The sequence below is a fragment of the Mizuhopecten yessoensis genome, unplaced genomic scaffold (assembly GCF_002113885.1).
Source record: "Mizuhopecten yessoensis strain PY_sf001 unplaced genomic scaffold, ASM211388v2 scaffold6823, whole genome shotgun sequence".
NCBI lineage: Eukaryota > Metazoa > Mollusca > Bivalvia > Pectinida > Pectinidae > Mizuhopecten > Mizuhopecten yessoensis.
The window spans coordinates 192,481-213,227 of NW_018406742.1; the positions used below are offsets into that span (position 1 = coordinate 192,481).

At 37.2% G+C, this 20,747-nt stretch overlaps 1 protein-coding gene across 1 annotated transcript in view; it reads left to right on the forward strand.

Annotated features, from left to right (window-relative positions):
• Window positions 1-11,716: 11,716 nt before the first annotated feature.
• The window catches only part of LOC110452706 (coiled-coil domain-containing protein 13-like), a 23,189-nt gene continuing 14,158 nt past the window's right edge, over window positions 11,717-20,747 (forward strand). The window contains exons 1-8 of the mRNA XM_021501360.1: window positions 11,717-11,829; window positions 14,250-14,454; window positions 15,538-15,612; window positions 16,408-16,504; window positions 17,084-17,226; window positions 17,970-18,044; window positions 18,645-18,764; window positions 19,327-19,431. Coding sequence (XP_021357035.1) covers window positions 14,284-14,454; window positions 15,538-15,612; window positions 16,408-16,504; window positions 17,084-17,226; window positions 17,970-18,044; window positions 18,645-18,764; window positions 19,327-19,431 — 786 coding nt within the window. The 5' untranslated portion in view covers window positions 11,717-11,829; window positions 14,250-14,283. The remainder of the gene's footprint in view (window positions 11,830-14,249; window positions 14,455-15,537; window positions 15,613-16,407; window positions 16,505-17,083; window positions 17,227-17,969; window positions 18,045-18,644; window positions 18,765-19,326; window positions 19,432-20,747) is intronic.

Sequence of the window (20,747 nt, forward strand, 5' to 3'; positions counted from 1 at the left end):
TTATGATTCATGAACGGGATACTGTCGAAAAAAATTGTTCTGATGGACTCTCCGTACTTTCTTTGGAAATATTTGTCGAAACAGGTATTTTCTTTTGAGTGTGACATGGCGGACTTATCTCGATCTTTCGCCACATTCTTCCGCTAGAGAAAAAGGAACTCGCGTTGTGGTTTTCATAAAATTGTTGTTCCCACGGTGGATTATGACGGGGTTGTGTTTTATGGTGGACGAGGAGTCATGGATTACCTGTACTTGGGTGTATATTAATGTTTCTCTCATCAAATTAAAGGTATTCGAACCGACAAGTAGTGCCGTTTCGCCACTCGCCCATGAGCTTGTACTTGCAAACCCTACATAATTATTGTCGCTTGATCTTGTTCTAAAAATAGTAACAAGACATCATTGATACTGCTTTCAGATTCACTCCTATTTTTAAGCGATTTAATTCAAAAATGATTTATAAGTGGTCAAATGTGTAATTTCATTCCTTCTTCTATCATGTACTACCCGAAAGAATAGATTTTTGTTGTCCATTTACAAGTATTTTAATGAATAAATCCTCAAAGTTATCTGTTTGCGAAGGCTTTGCGGTGTCTAGTCAGTGCCCGTATGTTACAGCGTATATCATTGGATAATCTTTCTCATTTTCGATGTATCGATAGTTTCCATTGGCTTATGTAATTATATGGGGCCAGCTGAAGGTTCGATCTGTTGTAAATGAAAAAAATAATACAAATTCAATAATGAGGCCGACAAGGGATTTAAAAAAAACTTGTTTTTTTGCATGTTTGCATTAGAAACAGCCTTTTGCCAACTCGAGCGTTAATTAAAATCAGTTTATAGAAGAAGAGACCACTTCAGGCGATTTTTTTTTTATAAAAATCTACCAATTATTTTAAACGGGGCATTTCATCATGGCGTAGAATCCTAATTGATGCTGGTTTTTTTCATGGCCCACTCATCTATAATTCGCGCGTGAAGTGATTAAAAAGTTGTGTCATTAAACTGATTCACATACGTACGTCACGTATTAGTCTGGAAATGTGATGTAGCGAAATCATACCTTATCGAGATGTTGTATAATAATTACACGGAAACCCGTCTTTGTTTTTTGTATAATGCCATACATATTTTTATTTTCTAATTATGAAACCGTTATTTTTCGGGGTGTCTGATATTCCTCGAATAAAAAGTTTCCTCAACAAATTTAATTTGATATTAAAACAATTAAAACCCCACACAACAACAAATTAATATATAGGTATATATAATTGAATAATGTACAAAAACAAAGAAAAAACTGCAAGTTAACGTACTCTCATCACGTTGCTCTTAATTTATTCATCAGACAAATGCGTTTTATTATGTCATACTTTAAAGTGTACACATAATAAAGACATCTATAATGATGACGTCACGAATTCAAATATTACAGTACCACAACAATAATATATACGCCATACTTTTCACTGGGTATATACACGGACTTAGATAACAGTCTAATTCCGTGGTATATATATAAGCAATTCTTTTTCAACATGACGCAATTGGTAAAAATATGGGAAAAAAATAATGAGCTTATATGTGAATTTGAAATAAAGAAACAAAACCCATGATATTTGAGTTACAAGCTTAGTTAATTATTTACATGACTTAATTAAGACCTAGCAGAGGACAGGAAAAAACCCACGAGGACTGTTGTGTTGGCGTCGCTGTTCGTTTCTCTCTGCTCTCGGTTATCTTTTCATTACTTTACGCTCGTGGCTTATCATTGACAACTAATAGCAAAAACATCATACACAGCAAGCGGAGTCTGCTGCACGCAGCCTTCTGTAACAGAACACGTCTATTTTACAATTATCTGATCAATTGCGTTCTCTTCCTGTTTGATTAAAACAAAAAAATACCCCCAGAGAATTGTAATTTTGTTCGGTATTGTTGGCATTGAAAATATTGAAACGTAGTGTTGTTTGGTTACATTTTTTTAATGTAAAATAACTTACTTATGGTTCTCCATAAGGTCATTCAAACACATTTCAAAATGAAAGGTACTTTGTCGGTACTGTCTTTGTTCAATATATGTAAGCATCCACTTTCAGTGCTTCATCGATTTTCTCAAATAAAAGTGTTTACATGTAATTGTACGCGGATGTTCGATGATAGTTCAGTCCCGGGGTTCGCATCCTTTCTCAAAGTTATGGTATCGCGTCCGAGGATGTTCGACCTAGAGCTGATTCTATGTCTGTAAGTGATATTTTTTAGTCGATTTTTTTAGCTGAAGTAAATCTGTTTTCTGAATAAAACATTTTGTTTAAAAAAAATCACCATAAGGAAACATATCCCGTAGAGATAAAAGGAACATTAAGTGTCCTATTTATGCAGATTTACGGGTGAGATACCTGAAGCCATATTATTTTAGTCGTCCCAGTGTATTTAAACTCGTTCAATTTCTCAGTGTTAATAATATAAAAGATTTGTGTAATCTTGGTAAATATATAAGATTTGCTTTTAAGAAGCGCTCTCAGTCATTATAGTATTATCACTTTCTTGTGTGTGTGTGTGTGTGTATGTGATACGATTACATACAATTGTCACTCTCCTGTACATCATTACTCTGTTTAACCTGTTAATATGTGTTAACATTGTGTTTTGTATCGTATAAGTCGTAAGGCTTACAGAATAAACTAATTGAATTGAATTGATAATATCTGCTCGCAATGGTTACGTTACCATTTAGGCACCGTGAACATAACAAATCAAATGCACCATTTCTGTCATAAAACTAACCAGTCGTCTAACTCAAAGTTTGTCAATTTAGCACTAAACTAAACATATATCAAATATGGTTAAACACATAATTAGTTATTTTTTTGTTACACTTTTTTCAGCTGCCAGTGGCATACGATGACGGTACACGTGAACGTATCTTCGATTTCTGAAAACATGAAATTTAATATTTTCTGTTTCATATTCCGTCTTTGCGTATTGCAGAGTTATCTTCTCTTGTGAGCAGGTATTGATTGTTACGTCATTGGTTTGTGTGAGAAAATTACGTCGTTTTCTCAAAAATTGATGACGTTACTCTCACAAACTAATGACGTAACAATCAATTCCTCCTCACAAGAGCAGATAACTCTGCAATACGAATAGACGGAGTATATATATATATATATAGCTTGTGTATTAAGGATATCCGACGAGTGACGATTGTCCAGAGTTGAACACTGTTTCTGCCGTAACACGAAAGTGAATAAAAACAACTGTTCTCATTTATGTAACAGATTTTTGAAAATCAGACTTTAAATGAGTCAGCTAGTTTTAGGCTTGCACATTTGGTCAGCAGTAGTTCATATATTGGTTCAACAGTGATTCCTAAATAACGTTGGTTCGATAGTTGTTCATAAATTGGCCTGCTAGTTGTACAAAGGTTATCTTCGCTTCCATACTTAACCATCCATTACTCTTTCTGTAAAAAGAGGTAGAGATCGCCACCCTTGGAAACTCCTTTGGTGATGTCTTTTATTTCACAATAAGTTATAATCTCATTTCATTATATGATATATAGTACTCGTTCTACCTTCATGTTGAGGTTGTATGATTGACTTTGAAGTTTTGTTATTTCCTAGAAATTTGGTTAGATTAAGGCTTTATTTGTATTATTTCCTAAACGACTAAATTATGCAACTAAATTATGCTTCATAAGAGTTCGCTAAGTTACCTTAGGAAAACCTTAAAGTTTTCCCAAACTTATGCCAATTTCATAATTTGTAAATAGTATGTATGGAATTGAATCTATTGCATATGTTCTCCGCCATTGTGCAAAATGTTTGTAAAGTATTTATCTATATGTATATTTCTGTACGCCTATATGCAATGTGCATTTGGTAATAAATTGAATTGAAAAAAATTGAGGGCAAAAACTGAGGGTTAAATCGTATCCCTAATTAGATGTTTACACGTTTGTCCGTATCCCTAATTAGATGTTTACACGTGTGTCCGTATCCCTAGTTAGATGTTTATACGTTTGTCCGTATCCCTAATTAGATGTTTATACGTTTGTCCGTATCCCTAATTAGATGTTTACACGTTTGTTCATATCCCTTATTAGATGTTTATACGTTTGTCCGTATCCCTAATTAGATGTTTACACGTTTGTCCGTATCCCTAATTAGCTGTTTACACGTTTGTCCGTATCCCTAATTAGCTGTTTACACGTTTGTCCGTATCCCTAGTTAGATGTTTATACGTTTGTCCGTACCCCTAATTAGATGTTTACACGTGTGTCCGTATCCCTAGTTAGATGTTTACACGTTTGTCCGTATCCCTAATTAGATGTTTATACGTCTGTCCGCTAGTGGTTCATACATATAGGTCCGACATTACGCTTCTACAACTTAACAACAGCCTAAGAGTCTTAGTGTAACATAAACAAAACTAGATAATTTTGTTTTTGTGAACAAAAAAGCATGTTCCCCCTTACTTAAGTTTAGTACTTATTTGACTTAAGGCGTACGGGCGTAGATCACTGTGGACTACTGGTGAACAACTGTGCGAGTCTAAAGCTGATTCAATAAGCCGATATGCATATTTGATTTGCACTGATTTGACTTTTGATCAAGAGGTGAAGGTAACGGTGACTTGAATACAATGCCTTGTACACGTTCCATTGGTAATACAGGTATTGCTTAAGTTTGATGAAATAAACATTCAAATAGATCAAAATTCATACAGTTAACACAAGAAATCACCTTAAACTTTGTACTTATTTGACTTAAGGCGTACGGGAGTGGATCACTGTGATCTTAATTACAATGTGCCGCACGCCTTCATTGGCTGATAATGGCATACCTCAAGTTTTCATCAAAATGTCTTTTACAGTCTTTTGGTCAAACTGGACATTTGGAACGAATATGGGGATAACAAGGAAACATAATTGGCAGTACAGACGACACGTAAATTCAATAACTTAAATAAATATTGTTTTTAACGATATGTCCCTTTAAAGTATATATCATGAACAAAGTATCGATGGGAATTTTCACTTAAATGACCCTGGGGTCAAAAGCTACACTGTCCTTATTACAGTGTACCGTACACCTTTGGTGGGTGATGCAAGTCCACTTGAGATTTAATTAAGATATATTTCACAATCGGAAAGCTATGGCCGGGATAAGACTACAATGAACATTTTGTACTTATTTGACCTTTGTAAGAAATCCCAAGTGATCCAATTACTGCACACTGCACACTTCCTGTGGTTAAAACAGATATACTTTAGATTTTATCAAATCATCATTAATAGTTTGAACATTATATGCCATTACAAGACTTAGCTATAAATTTAACACATATTTGGATGTGAAATTAAGTTCAAGGTCACTTTAATTTTTGATGCAGGTGTATTTCATGGGTGGTCGGCTGGTGCAGTGGATAGTCGATTCCCCGATCGGACGTGAAAAGGTATGGGGTCACCTGCCCGAACACGTGGGTTTTCTCCGGGTACTCCGGTTTCCGCCCACACTAAGACCCACCACGCGCTAAAATCCGGACCAACAAGAGTGATTAATACAAGCTGAAATAACTTGTTTCATAATTGTTGTAAAATCACTTAATTTCATATTTATATATTTCATGTTTTATCAAGAAATCTTTGGAAAGCGTTATACTTTTTTGGCCATTAGTCTTGAGGTGAAAGACAGTGCAGTCCTCCTTGGGTGGTGCAGGTATGCTTCGATTTTCATCAAGGTATCTCCGACGGTTTGAAAGCTAAAGCCCGGACAAGATTATACAAGAAATGGGAGTATAAGTATAATACAACACGTCTCCCTTTATTTGAAGGGAGATATTACTATACACAACACGACAGAAAACTTAGGTACTCGAAGACAATACAAGCAGACTATAACAGAAACTGCACCCTCGGTCCCAGGTAATAAAAAACGCTCTTACGCTGTTCATCTGGGACCAAGGATGCAGAAAACGGAGCCACCGAAACAACAGGAGAGACGTCATGAACAAGCAACAGTTCTCTGTGCAAGCGGCACATGTCATGTCGTCACCAAAGATCTTTGTCTTGTTAGACACTGAAACACCAGTTTAAAAGCAGGTCATGCGGCATGGCGACCGAAAACGATCAAAAACGAAGCGTTTCCAAAATAATTTTACAATAAGAGGACTCGGCTTTAAAATACGATAGTAAAGTTTTAATTTACATTGACAACTTGTTTTAATAATGAACATCTATACCTACCTTATTGCTTCGATCACTACAGATGTTATTCTATTATCATATTCGTACATGTATGCATACACACGAAAACACACGTCATGCAGAATAAAATGACATGAACGGAACCTTGCATGAATACATTTACAGGTACTTGCTGTGATATGAGTCACAAGAGCTAGTAAAATACTCCAGGTCCTTGTATAATTGACTTGCTTTCAGCTGACATTATGTGGTCAATATGAACAACAAAAAACCGCCATATTTAGAAAATAAATCATTTCAGTTTTGTGAATCATTGACAACAGCAAGTTCACGTGGTAAACAGGTACTAGCCTCGTCTGTCAACACACCTATGATTATAGTATGGGTGTATTAACAGACGAGGCTATAGTACCGGTGCGTGGTACATTATTCTGATCTTTCCGATACATCTCAGCCGGATTTATTTTCAATAGAGCGTTTCGACACCGTCCTCGAACGTCCTTCATGGACGGCAGTCACGTTTAATGATACAATCCCTCGATATGTGTTTTTCAGCAGCTAACCTTCCTGCACCTTTCGGTGACTCCGTCCTGGTCCTCTCAAACACAGGGACCTGAGAACTTGTTATCGCTATATTTGGACCTAAACTAAGGTGTTCAGAGTAATTTTACATGTTTGTGATTGGGGTGTCATTTTTACCGAAAGTGGATCTAAACCCCTAAAACATGTCGGTTATATGATCATTGGGGGTGTCATTTTACCGAAAGTCGATATAAACCCCTAAAACCAAGGGCGTAGCTAGGCCTCTATTAACGTGGATTCATAACTGTGCTAGGGGGGTCCGGGGGCCTGGCCCCCTGGACATTTTTAAAAACAATGGTGCAATCTGGTGCATTCTGGGCATTCTGAGGTGCTTTATTTAGTACTCGACAATGGAAAGTTTTAGGATCTTAAATCAACAAATAAACCTTTTACTGGGCATATTTTTTCTCTTAAATAGAGCTAAAATAGCAAACAAATACGAGCCCCGATTATGTTAATAATACCCAGATTATCTAACAGAAGTATAATTTTCTGTCCTTTTTGCCAGCGAACTCACTGTATTATTATATTTTCAATGTCAATGTCCATTTGTCTAACTATGCAACATTGCTCGTCCAGACAGACGTTCAGTGGACATAGTGGAACTCATGTAGTTTTTCACCCTTCTCATGATACTGAACTGCCTCTCAGTTGAGACTGTTGAGACCGGCATGGTAATAAGCCACACTACCAGACTTATGTAAATGTTGCACTAAGGTCAGAAGGCTTTGTTTCTTCCAAAGACCGGGCAACTTTCGAATTCACGTCTGAAGCTTTCACGATCTCCACTAAAGTCGTCATGAAATGCATCAAATATGGCATCTTCTTGAGCAGGTGTCTTCAATGGCTATTTAGTATAGAAACGACAAGGAACGTTTGATATAAGCATGCAGCCAAGTACGCATAAGGCAACTTTAGCTGAATTTTTGTTTGTTTGTCAGAATCATGTGGATTCAACTGCGTACTCGCGTATAGGCAGCTACGCGCCTGCTAAAACATGTAAACTTACTATAAACACCTTAGTTTAGGTCCAAATATAGCTGTAACAAATTATCAGGTCCCTGTGCTCTCAAACACGTCCAATGACGATTGGAAGATGTCCCTCGTGAACGATCACGGCAGCAGAAGATGGTTTCGGGGGTCAAGTACCTCCCGGCTTGGTGCCGATCTTGTTCGCGGACAAGGTGGTACATTCTGCTGGTGGATTTCTTAGGCCCCGAGGTTGACTGTAACCTTGATGGCCACACTTCTCTCCCCGGAGTTGTGGCATGGTTCTTGATATACAAACTTTACAGATTGGTTTATCTGATAAATACATAATTAAGGGGTTTTTCATCTGCCCCTCTGTTTCATTATTTGTTGAGACTATTTAATCTGTTTGGCCCCCAGCATCAATGATGAATCCTAGATGGACGGAACAGCTGTGATTTTTTGGTCTATTGTATCGATTGCTATGTTTTTTAAGTACTAGCAATCGCCTCTCTGCGTGTTCCGTTCATCTACATAATATCTTATCTCGGCTGGCCTTACCTGACAGCTGTTCACATATCGCCTCCTGGTTTCGGTCTTTACTACGCCTCTTCTTCACTTGTCTCCGTCTTTATCCATGCCGACTTTATAGTGCTACCTCAATGAAATGCCATGCCGATGGTACCCAGCACAGCATTCGGCCCGATCACATTATACTGATAACGGGTGAACCAGTTGTTGCCATTACCCTTACAACTACCATTTTTAAGGACTTTGGTATGTCTCGGCCTGGGGACAGAACCCATTGCCTTCCCCACCTCGGCGAACAATCAACATCAAGGCCAAAAGTGAGGTGTTGCCAAGCAAGGCGCTAGGAAATAAAAGGTAGCTAGAAGTAGAAAGAAAGATAAAGATTTCAAATATTGCAATGGCCTCAGTAGATTTATTTTGGTCGCTTTTGTGTCCCCAAATAGATGACACCAAAGCAAATCCCCAATTCTACAGGGGGTTCCCACATTGGTCGCCTCCTACGATACATGCAGTGGGTAACAGCGGGTGCATTCTTATCTCGATTCCCCACCTGCAGGGGTGGAATTAAACATAACGACTTATAACTAATGTATTAAATCTCAAAGTAAGCAATGGGTACCAGACGTTTACACAACTTGTCTTCTTGAGCAGACATCAACATCACCCTCTTGTAGGTCGGGAATGTTCTCTGTCTCCACAGAAGAGCTGCTATATCATATTTTTATCCTTTTTCCTGTCCTCGTTGTGAATCCGGCATTTCTGATACATGTATTTGTAATTCAGCGACACGGACGCATGCCTCGTCTGTCTAATCTTAAACTTTTCGTTACATTATGTTGTAGCGCTTGTTGTCAGACTCGCTGTAACGAACAGCTAAATGCAGACTCGGTGAGACTCGGTGAGCAGGGAAAGAGGGCGTCATGCTGACTATGGCAGCGTAGAGGTGACAGAAAATGGAGACAATACAGCAAGACACAGTGACCGATCACCACTGTGGATCCACCGGCTAAAGGATGCCGAGGTTAGATCGCGGGATTAACACCCAATGATAGCTGGAAACCACACGAAGATGTCGCAAGCGGTCCTACCATAGCTTCACTTGAGAAATATATTAGACAGAAGGAGAATGACCCATGATTTGAAAACTTACTATCAAAAAATCTATTATCAATCTTTTAACCTCTTATACCATATTACTCTTTTCCTTCCCATCTGATTTCCTCGCCTTTTAGAAATCGGCCCTTCTGTCTGTTCCTTGTTGACCAATCGCACGTTGTCAGTGACGTCTCTGATTCCAAGCCTGTCTTCAGCCTTTTGAACAGTAGCAGTTGCTGCCCATTTTCGTCCTATTTTTGTAGCCATCCCTGGATCTTGAATGTTCTTTTCTTGATAGTCTCTGGGGGATCATTACTTTGGTCTTCACTTTGATCCTTTGAGCTTCTCCACCGGGGATAAAAAGTCAACTGTGGTTCCGACGTGCGACTGTATAAGCCAACGGATGTGAATCCCTTCGGTTCCTATAGCCATCTACGTAGACTCGACTAGACTTGACTTTCCGCTCCAGCGTTGTTAGTGGTATCTTGTATAGCATACGTGGCTAAGTCATTCTAGGTTGTAGACCGTGCTGGTAGATCAAGGCCTCATACTTCCACGGAGTCCAGTCTTGTCAACCCTCTTAATACACTCTGTCATCTTGATGACGCGATTCTGCTTGTTACAGTATATTTGAAAGAGGGGCGTAGAATGAAAAAGAAATTGGACCTTTTTTTGGCTAAAAAAGATAAAATAATTGTGAAATGCACTAATGTAACGGTTCCTGACTTGGAGCATGTATATTTTATAGTTAAAGTGTCAGGGGGTTTATGTGTTTAATTAATGAATATGATAAATTGCCATATTCAATACAATATTAGCAGATTACGATAGTTTTTGTTGTTTTTTTAAAACGGGGGGCGTACGCCCATTACGCCCTCACCTGGACTCGCCCCTGCCTAGCGTCTCATCATACCGCTTACCAAGGCCTTTTTCTGGGCTGTCGATGATTGACGGTATGTCTTTTTCTTGAACTTTGAACCTTGAACATTTCTCCGAGAACTTTCGCCAACAACCAAAATCCCCTCAATTGTAGCTAAATGTGTCTAGATGTAAATGATTATAATCTAATTACAAATGTACTTGAAATACCGCTAAAACCTAGAAATTGATGATATGTTTAACCTCAATTTTAGAACGAAATTGCAAACGTGTGATTGCCAATGTTAATTTCCGCTATATGGTGTACTAGCAAATTTGATTCGTTTGCACGGGTTCCGCTGTCTTGATTTGATTTGATAACGGAATCCTTGGAGTTCGAAGATTACATGTCATACGAGAAACCATTGGGTCCTGGAGCTGATCACCGAGGTCCTCGTCTTCCATGCAACCTAGTTCTACACCGCGCGCATTTCACCTAGACATCCGGTGTTCGGTTACCTGATGAAAATGTGATTGGATCACCTGCCCGACCACGTGAGTTCCCTCCGGGTATTCCGGTTTCTTCACACATTATAAGACTGTCTGTGCGCTTCCATCCGGGCCAACTTGAGTGATTGATATGACTTTGACAAAAACCTTTTAAATAATTGTTGAAAAATATATACAGTCACCTATTTCCATGTTTGTACGTACAGTACACAAATCGATATCGATAAAGTCCATCCACATGGCGCTACCATAAACAAGTAATGGAGATATTTCAATATGATCAGAATATTTTATACTTTTATTTAGTTGTCAATCATTTTGAGAATTTTCACAACTTGTACAGCTGTGACACTAGCAACATAATTAAAATGGAGCAAATCGATAAAATAAAATAAATGTGCGCCCGACAATAGACATCAAAAATAGATATCAATTTCTAAATATTCACTTTTTATTTATTTCTAAAGTAATGACAAATTTATCAAAAAAATCAAAATAAAACAAAGAAAACAATAATGGTAGAATTTAACGTTCCTATTTTCTCTTGGCTAACCAGAGACATATAAAGCCAGAGTGTAGTATATACGTCTCTGCTATATCGCAGTATTCTAATTGTGCGCCAGCATCAGAATCAATGCCTAATTCTAGACTTAATTTGCGTTTTCCTGTAATTCCAAAGAAATCACGAAAGAAATCTTCATGTAAAATATTGCAACACACATTAACGTATATTCTTATTCATTAATATAAAATTAAAAACTTTCCCAGTAAACAAAAAGTTTAAACCGTTAAGAGCTAAATTATAATATCGCTTAAAAAATAAATGTGAACTACCCGTGACAAACCATTTGATTAATAAGTGTTGATTGCGTTTTTCCTACTGCAGCTAGAAACCATTTGCATCGAATTTTGTATTCCCCGCCTGGTGCCTCTTCGTTTCTCCTCTTTGTATGGATCTTGACAACGTTTGCTTTTAAAGCGCTAATCGATAGGACAGAGTTAAGCGATTTAGTGATAAAGATGATGGTATGTGTTGCTAACCCAAACCACTGAATCGGCGTACGATTTTACAGGTAAATGTTCTTGTGAATTGTAAATTTATTCGTTTTTGCAATCAACTATTTACACCATTTTTCATATTCATGTGAGAACATTAGTTCCGATGAATCCGTTTCTGAAGCGAGTTGGTATTAAATTTCCAAAAATGAAGACCGCCTTTGATCCGCTTCTGCTGTTGTTGTTCCACAGTAGAAATAACATCACGTACTATAGCAATGCGATAAGATTAACGAAGGTTACTAGGACTCATAAATGTGCAGGGGAGGGAAAATGGAACAGTGTGTTACGAGTTAACAGTCACCAAACCTGATGGTCCTGGATATTTCACCCCCTGTTTAAAAAAGTAATGGGTTAATTATATGCCTACAGTAAATCTAACATGTGTAATGAAGCTAGGAAGTAGGCCTAGTGGAAAGAATACGTGCTTTCTCTGGGACTCTCTGCTTGGAGAGTTTCTACAACCGAGCCGAAGTGAAATTCCCTGCCAAAGCTAGTTAGTCGGCGTTACTATTAACAGGTTAACACCATGTACAAAGGGGATGGTACGTGGATTCATATTATCAGTTGTGGATACAATATCCAACACCAGTCCCTTTTCAATGTCTCAAGCAAACTTGTATATATTTGTTGCTTCTAATACATTAACCAGCTACATACAAACATGTACAGTAGATGTCTCGACCTTACAGAAATCATTGTTTTGTTAATTGTAATTCATACAAATTGCTGTAATGAGGTATAAGAAATTAATGACTTTGCATCAGGTGGATGTGTTTGTAAAATGGTGAAATGCTGAAATAATGTTAAACACTTACCGTTGATATGAATATTTCCATAGACGTTTGAACGTCTGTCACACCAGGGCTGGGCCTGTAATTATGCTTGATTATATCACCAAGCAACACAACTGTTAATGTAATTGTTGATGTTCTGGTTTTGCAATGAAAATAATTTATCCATAAGCAACTGGCTGTTGGTGTTAGGAGATGAAATATGAGAAATTATATCAAACAATTGTGCTAATTAATAATTACATTCAGCAGTGACAGACATAAACATGACCTTAAAAATGACATAATGAGAGGTGAAGTGTAACCTATTGTTTGGTAGGAGCTTGGAATGGTGTGTTCTCAGTTCCCCCACTTTTTATAGAACAAAGAAAAGTGTTGATATAGGGAGACAATGGCAAACCAGTTATAGTCTGTTTCATACTTGCTCCACAGGTAACTTACCTGTGTTAAACTTGTAGCTTTTTTGTGTATGGGTAAGGATATTTATTTTTTGGATATATATATTATATATATATCCTTTTTTTTTTTTTTTAGGGGTATGAAATTGATAAAACTAAATAATAAACACTTATTCCCTCAATACGTATTCATTACATTTCATTTACATTACACTTTTTAAGCCACCAAATACAAAACAAGATAAAATATATTGGAATATTGTGCATCACTAATTGGAGTATACCCCCACCATTGACACAGGTAACAGCCAATGTGACCCAGGGGCTATTATCATTTCTGAAGTTCAGCCTACCTGTAATTAAAACTTATTGTTCTCCCCATGTCTCAGATTTACCTGTTACCTTGCATAAGAACTTGATGGCAAGAGGGCTGACATTGACACCAAACTGAGGAGCTGCTCATGTAGGGATGTAGAACTTTTAATGTCATTGATTGTTTCCTTTTAATTCAATTCAATTAGTTTATTCTGAAAGCCTTACGACTTATAAGATACAAAACACAATGTTAATACATATTACCAGGTTAAACAGAGTAATGATGTACAGGAGAGTGACAATTGTATGTAATCGTATCACACACACACACACACACACAAGAATGTGGTAATACTATAATGACTGAAAGTGCTTCTTAAAAGCAAATCTTATGTATTTACCAAGATTACACAAATCTTTTACATTAAAAGCACTGAGCAATTGAACAAGTTTAAATACACTGGGACGACTAAAATTATATGGCTTCAGGTATCTCACCCGTAAATCTACATAAATAGAACACAAAAGAATGAAGAGGTACTCCCATTACCCCAAGGATAAGGGAAAACTTCCCTTTGTTTTAGGGAAAAATTGGGCAGGTTTCCCTGGATTTCTTTTTGAAATCTGTAGAGCTGTTTGATGTATTTTGACGTAATAATTAATAAGCCGTTTGATTTATTTTGACGTAATAATCCTTGGAATAAAAACTACAGTTACATTGTTATTCCCTTTATATTGGTAAAGAATAAAAGTAAACATGTTTGTACATAATTATATAGCTGCAATATTGTACTAGCTTCTAACAAGGTCATGGGTGTTCATTGTACGATCTATGGTTGTTCCAACAGTGCAATCCTACTGGGTACCTATTATACACATCAATATATCTTAATGGTTATTTTAAAGGATGGTTTGATTTTCATTACACAGACATCCATATGAACAGCTGACTTGAGGAAGAAAGATGGAGGATACAGGAAGTGAAACACTGAAGCAGCAGTTTCAGCTGTTACAGGAACAGCAGCAGAAAAAGTTACAGCGAAGAAAACAACGACAGGACCAAAAAGAAAAGTCGTCCGTCCAGAAACCAGCAGCACCTCCAACATTTGGTGTGGAAGACCAGTTAGATTTAAAGGTAAAACTGCTGAAGTCCGATCTGTAGATCATAATATTTACAGGGTTTGCTATGAGTAATAAATGGGGTCTCTTTGAGATGAATCAGGTGTTTTACACTATAAAAGGATATATTGGTTTCAATGCAAATCTGATTTATCTTAAACACGGAAGCTTATTTATTACATATAAAAAAAACACTTATTTATGATAATTGCAAATTTATATATAACTAACGGTACTATTGGCAATCCTGGTATATTATAAACACAACAAATCAGACGTGAAAAGGTTGGGGTCACCTGCCCAACCACGTGGGCTTTCTCCTGGTACGCCAGTTTCCTCCCACATAAGACCCCTGTACGCTAACATCCGGGCCAACAAGAGTGATAATATAGGTTGAAATAACTCGTTTTATAATTGTTGTAAAATAAATAAAGTTAGTATTTAAACACAAACCTTGATTATATTAAACACAAACCTTGATTATATTAAACACAACCCCTAATTTATAATACAAGCAGACCATGCTTTATTGCATTTGCAAACCATGATTTATAATAGACACAAACCCTGATGAAAAACACAACTATCTTCCCAAACCCTGGTTTACAATGGTGGCAATCCTAGTTTGTAAATTAAAGAAGTAGAGATATTTGTTGCTTAGTAAGCTCAAAGGAGTTATCCCCCTTTTATTCAATATCTGCAATAATTTTAAGTACACATATAAAACCTTGAAATACTCAGAAATGACGGTCACAAGATCTGAATAAGAAGAACTTTTGTACATATATTAACATGGTGTGTATTTATAGAAGCGTCTCTCCACTAATGACACTGGTTTAGACATTATTTTGTATGCCTATTCAGGTATAGTGAAACTTGTTTAATCTGATGCTTGAGTATTCCGACATCATTTCAGACATACAGCTGTAACTCCTTTTCTTAAAAGCTATCAAATAAAACCTGTATAATCTGACATCCTGACTAATCGAAGAAAACTTTAGACCCTTCAGGGTGTCAGATAAGACAGGTTTTGGTATAGATAGAGATTATACAACTAAATGTGGATAACTATTTAACATATTTTGTTGAACTGTTTTAGCTTGCTGATCCAGTCCCTAAAGGAAGTAGCTACCTATCTGAGGAACTTGTTGAACATTTAAACCAGCAAATAAGAGTAAGTATGAAATATTGTATATTATTGTATACATGTATATGTGTGTAGCAGATTTGAACTCGTCCTCGATATCCAGGGGTTACGCTTACTTTCGCTCTCTGCATCCCTGGAATATGTCATAGTAAAATCGAAGGCTCAGTGTGCACCACCTTGTTGATGAGAGAGAGAACTAGTTTTATCCTTTGATGTTCATCAAAAGAATCTGTCGGTTGCGTAACTATAAAATTTACTAGCTTTGAAGTCAGGTGTCATTCCTCTGTAATCTTCAAAAGGTCAGGTATCAGCCTAGTGATTGGTCACGTTTTCTTTACCCGAGACCAATCAAATAGCTAGCTGTACATGTGTGCCTTCAATTTTGCTATGACATATTCCAGGGGTGCAGAGAGAGAAAGTTAGCAAAACCCCTGGATATTGAGGGTGATTTGAACTGAGTTGATCTATGTCTAGATTTGGAAAATGATGTTCAGGAAAATATAGTTTCATAATTAGTGTACTAGTCTGTAGTCAGCAGGCAGCTTTGAAAAGTCATTCTAGCCCTACCTTTATTTTCATAGTAAATAATGAAGTTACGCTAGTCCTCTCTTGAAATTTACTACAAGTAGTCCATAGATAATTATATATGGTAGTTGTGCACTCCTGCTGTTGCATCTTACCTGTTTTATTATGATACAATTTGTGTCTGATCAACTCTTGTCATAAGTATATGTGTAATGTGTGCTTACCAAAATTGATTTCTATGAATGACCTTGTTCTGAAATAGCTTAGACAAAAATATTATGATTTTATATTTTGTAGGAATTGAAAGATGAAAATGGTCGAGTTTACAAGCTCTTAAGTGAAAAAGATTTTGAATTACGGAATATGAAAAAGAAGAGAGAAGAAGACAAATCAGGTTTGTGATTAGATAGTTATAATTGTTGATCAGTGTAACGAGATAACTGGTTTAATTGGTTTTATGATGGTGAACAATTCTGAGTTGTAACACTACTACAGACTCATTATCAAAACTACAAATTACATGATCTGCAGTGAACATTTTCCCACTTAAACATAAAATATGGCTTCAATAAGATTCATCAGTTTGGAAATATGTGATATCAAAGTTTTACTTTCTACACAAACAATGTACGTATTAAACGTGTCTCAAAGTAAGACCAACTGGTCCCTTTGTCATAGCTTGCTAGACCAACTGGTCCCTTTGTCATAGCTTGACAAAGGGACCAGTCGGTCTTGAAACTTTGCGACACTTTTGATACGTACATTGTTTGTGAAGAAAGTAAAACTTTGATATTATAAAATATGGCTATTATGAGATCAAAGTATATATACAGCATTTTGATTGTTCTAATTAGTAATATTTAACAGATAGAAAAATTACAATGGGGTTATGATACCATTATAATTTATAGTTCCTCATACTTTGTTTATATATATATTAATACTGTGATGTGCTCTAACTTGAAATCTCCAGGAGCCTCTGGTCTTACCAATGAGACCGCTGCTACCAAAATTGTTGAATTGTCCAAGAAAGTACGGGAGCTTACATCAGAAATGGAAGTCGAAAGGACAAAAAGTAAACAATTGGCCAGAAAATGTATGGACCTAAGTAATCAGGTAATTAGTTTGTACTTCTGCGTACATTTTTTACCTTAATATTCGGAACTGGGCCTGAGCTCCAACAAACTGTTGAGTCTAGAGAGATTGTTTTAGTTCATAGTATGTAACTTTGTATGAAACCTGGATTGCAAATTTTAGTACCATGCTATGATATATTTTTCCAATAACTTTTACATAACATTGTGTCTACATGTTAGTGAAACACAAGTCAATATCCCCATGAATTGTGAAAAGATTCATGAAGCACAACCAAAAAGTGTTTATATGTGACGTTTGGATGACTAGCACGGTATACTATATACTCTGTCACTTTTTTTTTTTCTTTTTTTTTTTCAAATATATGAATTCAGCTTCATCAAACAAATGACCAATGAAGCGTATGCACATAAAGGTGTAACATATGTACGAGTTGACCACAAATCGATGTCGATTTGGCTACGCTGTAAGGGTATGTACAATTAGTTGTTATATTGTACATACCCATTATTGGTCATTTGTCTGATGAAGGTGACAGATTACATACCGTGCTAGTCATCGAAACATCACATATAAACACTATTTGGCTGTGCTTCATGAATCTTTTTTACAGTCCATACTTACCAACCTGAAGAAAATGTTCAGAAATATATCCCCATGAGTACAGAAAGGCAAATTCATGAAATTCAGTACACAGGAAACAGAAATAATGCACACCATAGGGAATGTGACTTTATTGTATTGGTTTGTTCCTTATTTCTCAGATTTCCAGTATTCCACAGGAGGCGCGGTCCATGATGGGGTCCGCCGTCAGTCTGAGATTACAGGCCGAAGAAAAGGTGTCGTTATCGTTGACAAATGTTTTACCTCATGACCACCGTGTCATGTCATAAAACGTTCATGTCTTATTTTTGTGTTTTTGCTTCTTGTAATATCATTCAATAATAATAATAATCAATTATTCTATTCAAATGTCACATATTGATCTACATATAAAAACAAGTAAAATGTACATAAAACTTAATCAATATCCAGCCAATCCATTTTGACATCAGAATTAAGACAATAGGAAACAATGTCTTGGTGTCATGGTGTTGGCATTATTATAAATATATATATATTTATAGTATTAAGTTAATATTTGATGCACCATTTTAAATTCACCTTTTGAGTTAAATGTACGGTAAGAAAAGGGGATGTGGAAATTAAGAATTTTACGAACTTAAACTGTACAAAATTTTAAAGTTTATTTTACAGTGCAGAGTTTTGGCGTACAAGGTTTAGCATTAGAATTTTTTACGTAATAAATGTTTTGAATGTATTTAACCCTTTCGCCACTGTAGACAATAATGGACCCATCCATATCAATGCAATGTAGAGTCTACTAAAGTTACATAGGGGTGAAAGGGTTTAATGAAATACCCTTGTTAACAATTTAGTCTGAAGATCAAGTCGATGTGAAGGCAATCCAAGATAAACTAAAACAGACGGAATCCAAGGTGTCAGATTATCGGAACCAGATCTCGTCTTTAAAACAGGAACTGAAAATAGTTAACAAGGTAAAGATCATTCTTTTAATGCTGAGATACAAGTAACTTTTATTAAAACACACATTCTGTCTAAAAACAATTACTGTAAAAGTGAAATTTTCACTTGAGGAAATGTTCACGTTGTGACGCTTTAAATTGATTGCTGTGTGTGAAAATGTTCGCTTTGGCAATCGTTTTGAAAACTACATATTCTATTAATCTATATACATGTATATATTTGATATAATTCATAAATAAATATTTCTGTGTTGATATTTTCATGCTAATTGAAAAACGTGAAAATTTAACACTGCCAAAAAATTCCAATTTTACAAATGCTATTGAATAATAATGAATGTATTTCAAAGCCAAGAAAATTGAAATGGAACTGGACTTTTGAAAGCAAAAATGATCATATATAATGATATATATAATATATTATGTAAATATATCCACATACCATATATTTGGTAGAAATAGATATGGTACCATAATATCAATTGAAATGTATAACCAGTAGACGGCAGACCTGGCGGCCCCGCCCATTCCTTAGACTTGTACATGTTTTTAAAGTTACATTGTATTGTCGTAGGTGTTGAGTCAGGAGATTGGTGACAATGTCAATGTTCAGAGTCTACTGAACACAAACAGTTCCTGGAGAGGACGATCACAACAGATCCTCGGTCTACAGGCCAGGGTAGGTACAGAGTCTACTGAACACAAACAGATCCTGGAGAGGACGATCACAACAGATCCTCGGTCTACAGGCCAGGGTAGGTACAGAGTCTACTGAACACAAACAGTTCCTGGAGAGTACGATCACAACAGATCCTCGGTCTACAGGCCAGGGTAGGTACAGAGTCTACTGAACACAAACAGTTCCTGGAGAGGAGGATCACAACAGATCCTCGGTCTACAGGCCAGGGTAGGTACAGAGTCTACTGAACACAAACAGATCCTGGAGAGGACGATCACAACAGATCCTCGCTCTACAGGCCAAGGTAGGTACAGAGTCTACTGAACACAAACAGATCCTGGAGAGGACGATCACAACAGATCCTCGGTCTAGAGGCCAAGGTAGGTACAGAGTCTACTGAACACAAACAGTTCCTGGAGAGGAGGATCACAACAGATCCTCGGTCTACAGGCCAGGGTAGGTACAGAGTCTACTGAACACAAACAGATCCTGGAGAGGACGATCACAACAGATCCTCGGTCTAGAGGCCAAGGTAGGTACAGAGTCTACTGAACACAAACAGTTCCTGGAGAGGAGGATCACAACAGATCCTCGGTCTACAGGCCAGGGTAGGTACAGAGTCTACTGAACACAAACAGGTCCTGGAGAGGATGATCACAACAGAACCTCGGGCTACAGGCCAAGGTAGGTACAGAGTCTACGGAACACAAACAGGTCCTGGAGAGGACGATCACAACAGATCCTCGGTCTAGAGGCCAAGGTAGGTACAGAGTCTACTGAACACAAAAAATTCCTGGAGAGGACGATCACAACAGATCCTCGGTCTAGAGGCCAAGGTAGGTACAGAGTCTACTGAACACAAACAGATCCTGGAGAGGACGATCACAACAGATCCTCGGTCTAGAGGCCAAGGTAGGTACAGAGTCTACTGAACACAAAAAATTCCTGGAGAGGACGATCACAACAGATCCTCGGTCTAGAGGCCAAGGTAGGTACAGAGTCTACTGAACACAAACAGATCCTGGAGAGGACGATCACAACAGATCCTGGGTCTACAGGCCAAGGTAGGTACAGAGTCTACCGAACACAAACAGGTCCTGGAGAGGACGACCACAACAGATCCTCGGTCTACAGGCCAAGGTAGGTACAGAGTCTACCGAACACAAACAGGTCCTGGAGAGGACGATCACAACAGATCCTCGGTCTACAGGCCAAGGTAGGTACAGAGTCTACTGAACACAAACAGTTCCTGGAGAGGACGATCACAACAGATCCTCGGTCTACAGGCCAAGGTAGGTACAGAGTCTACTGAACAC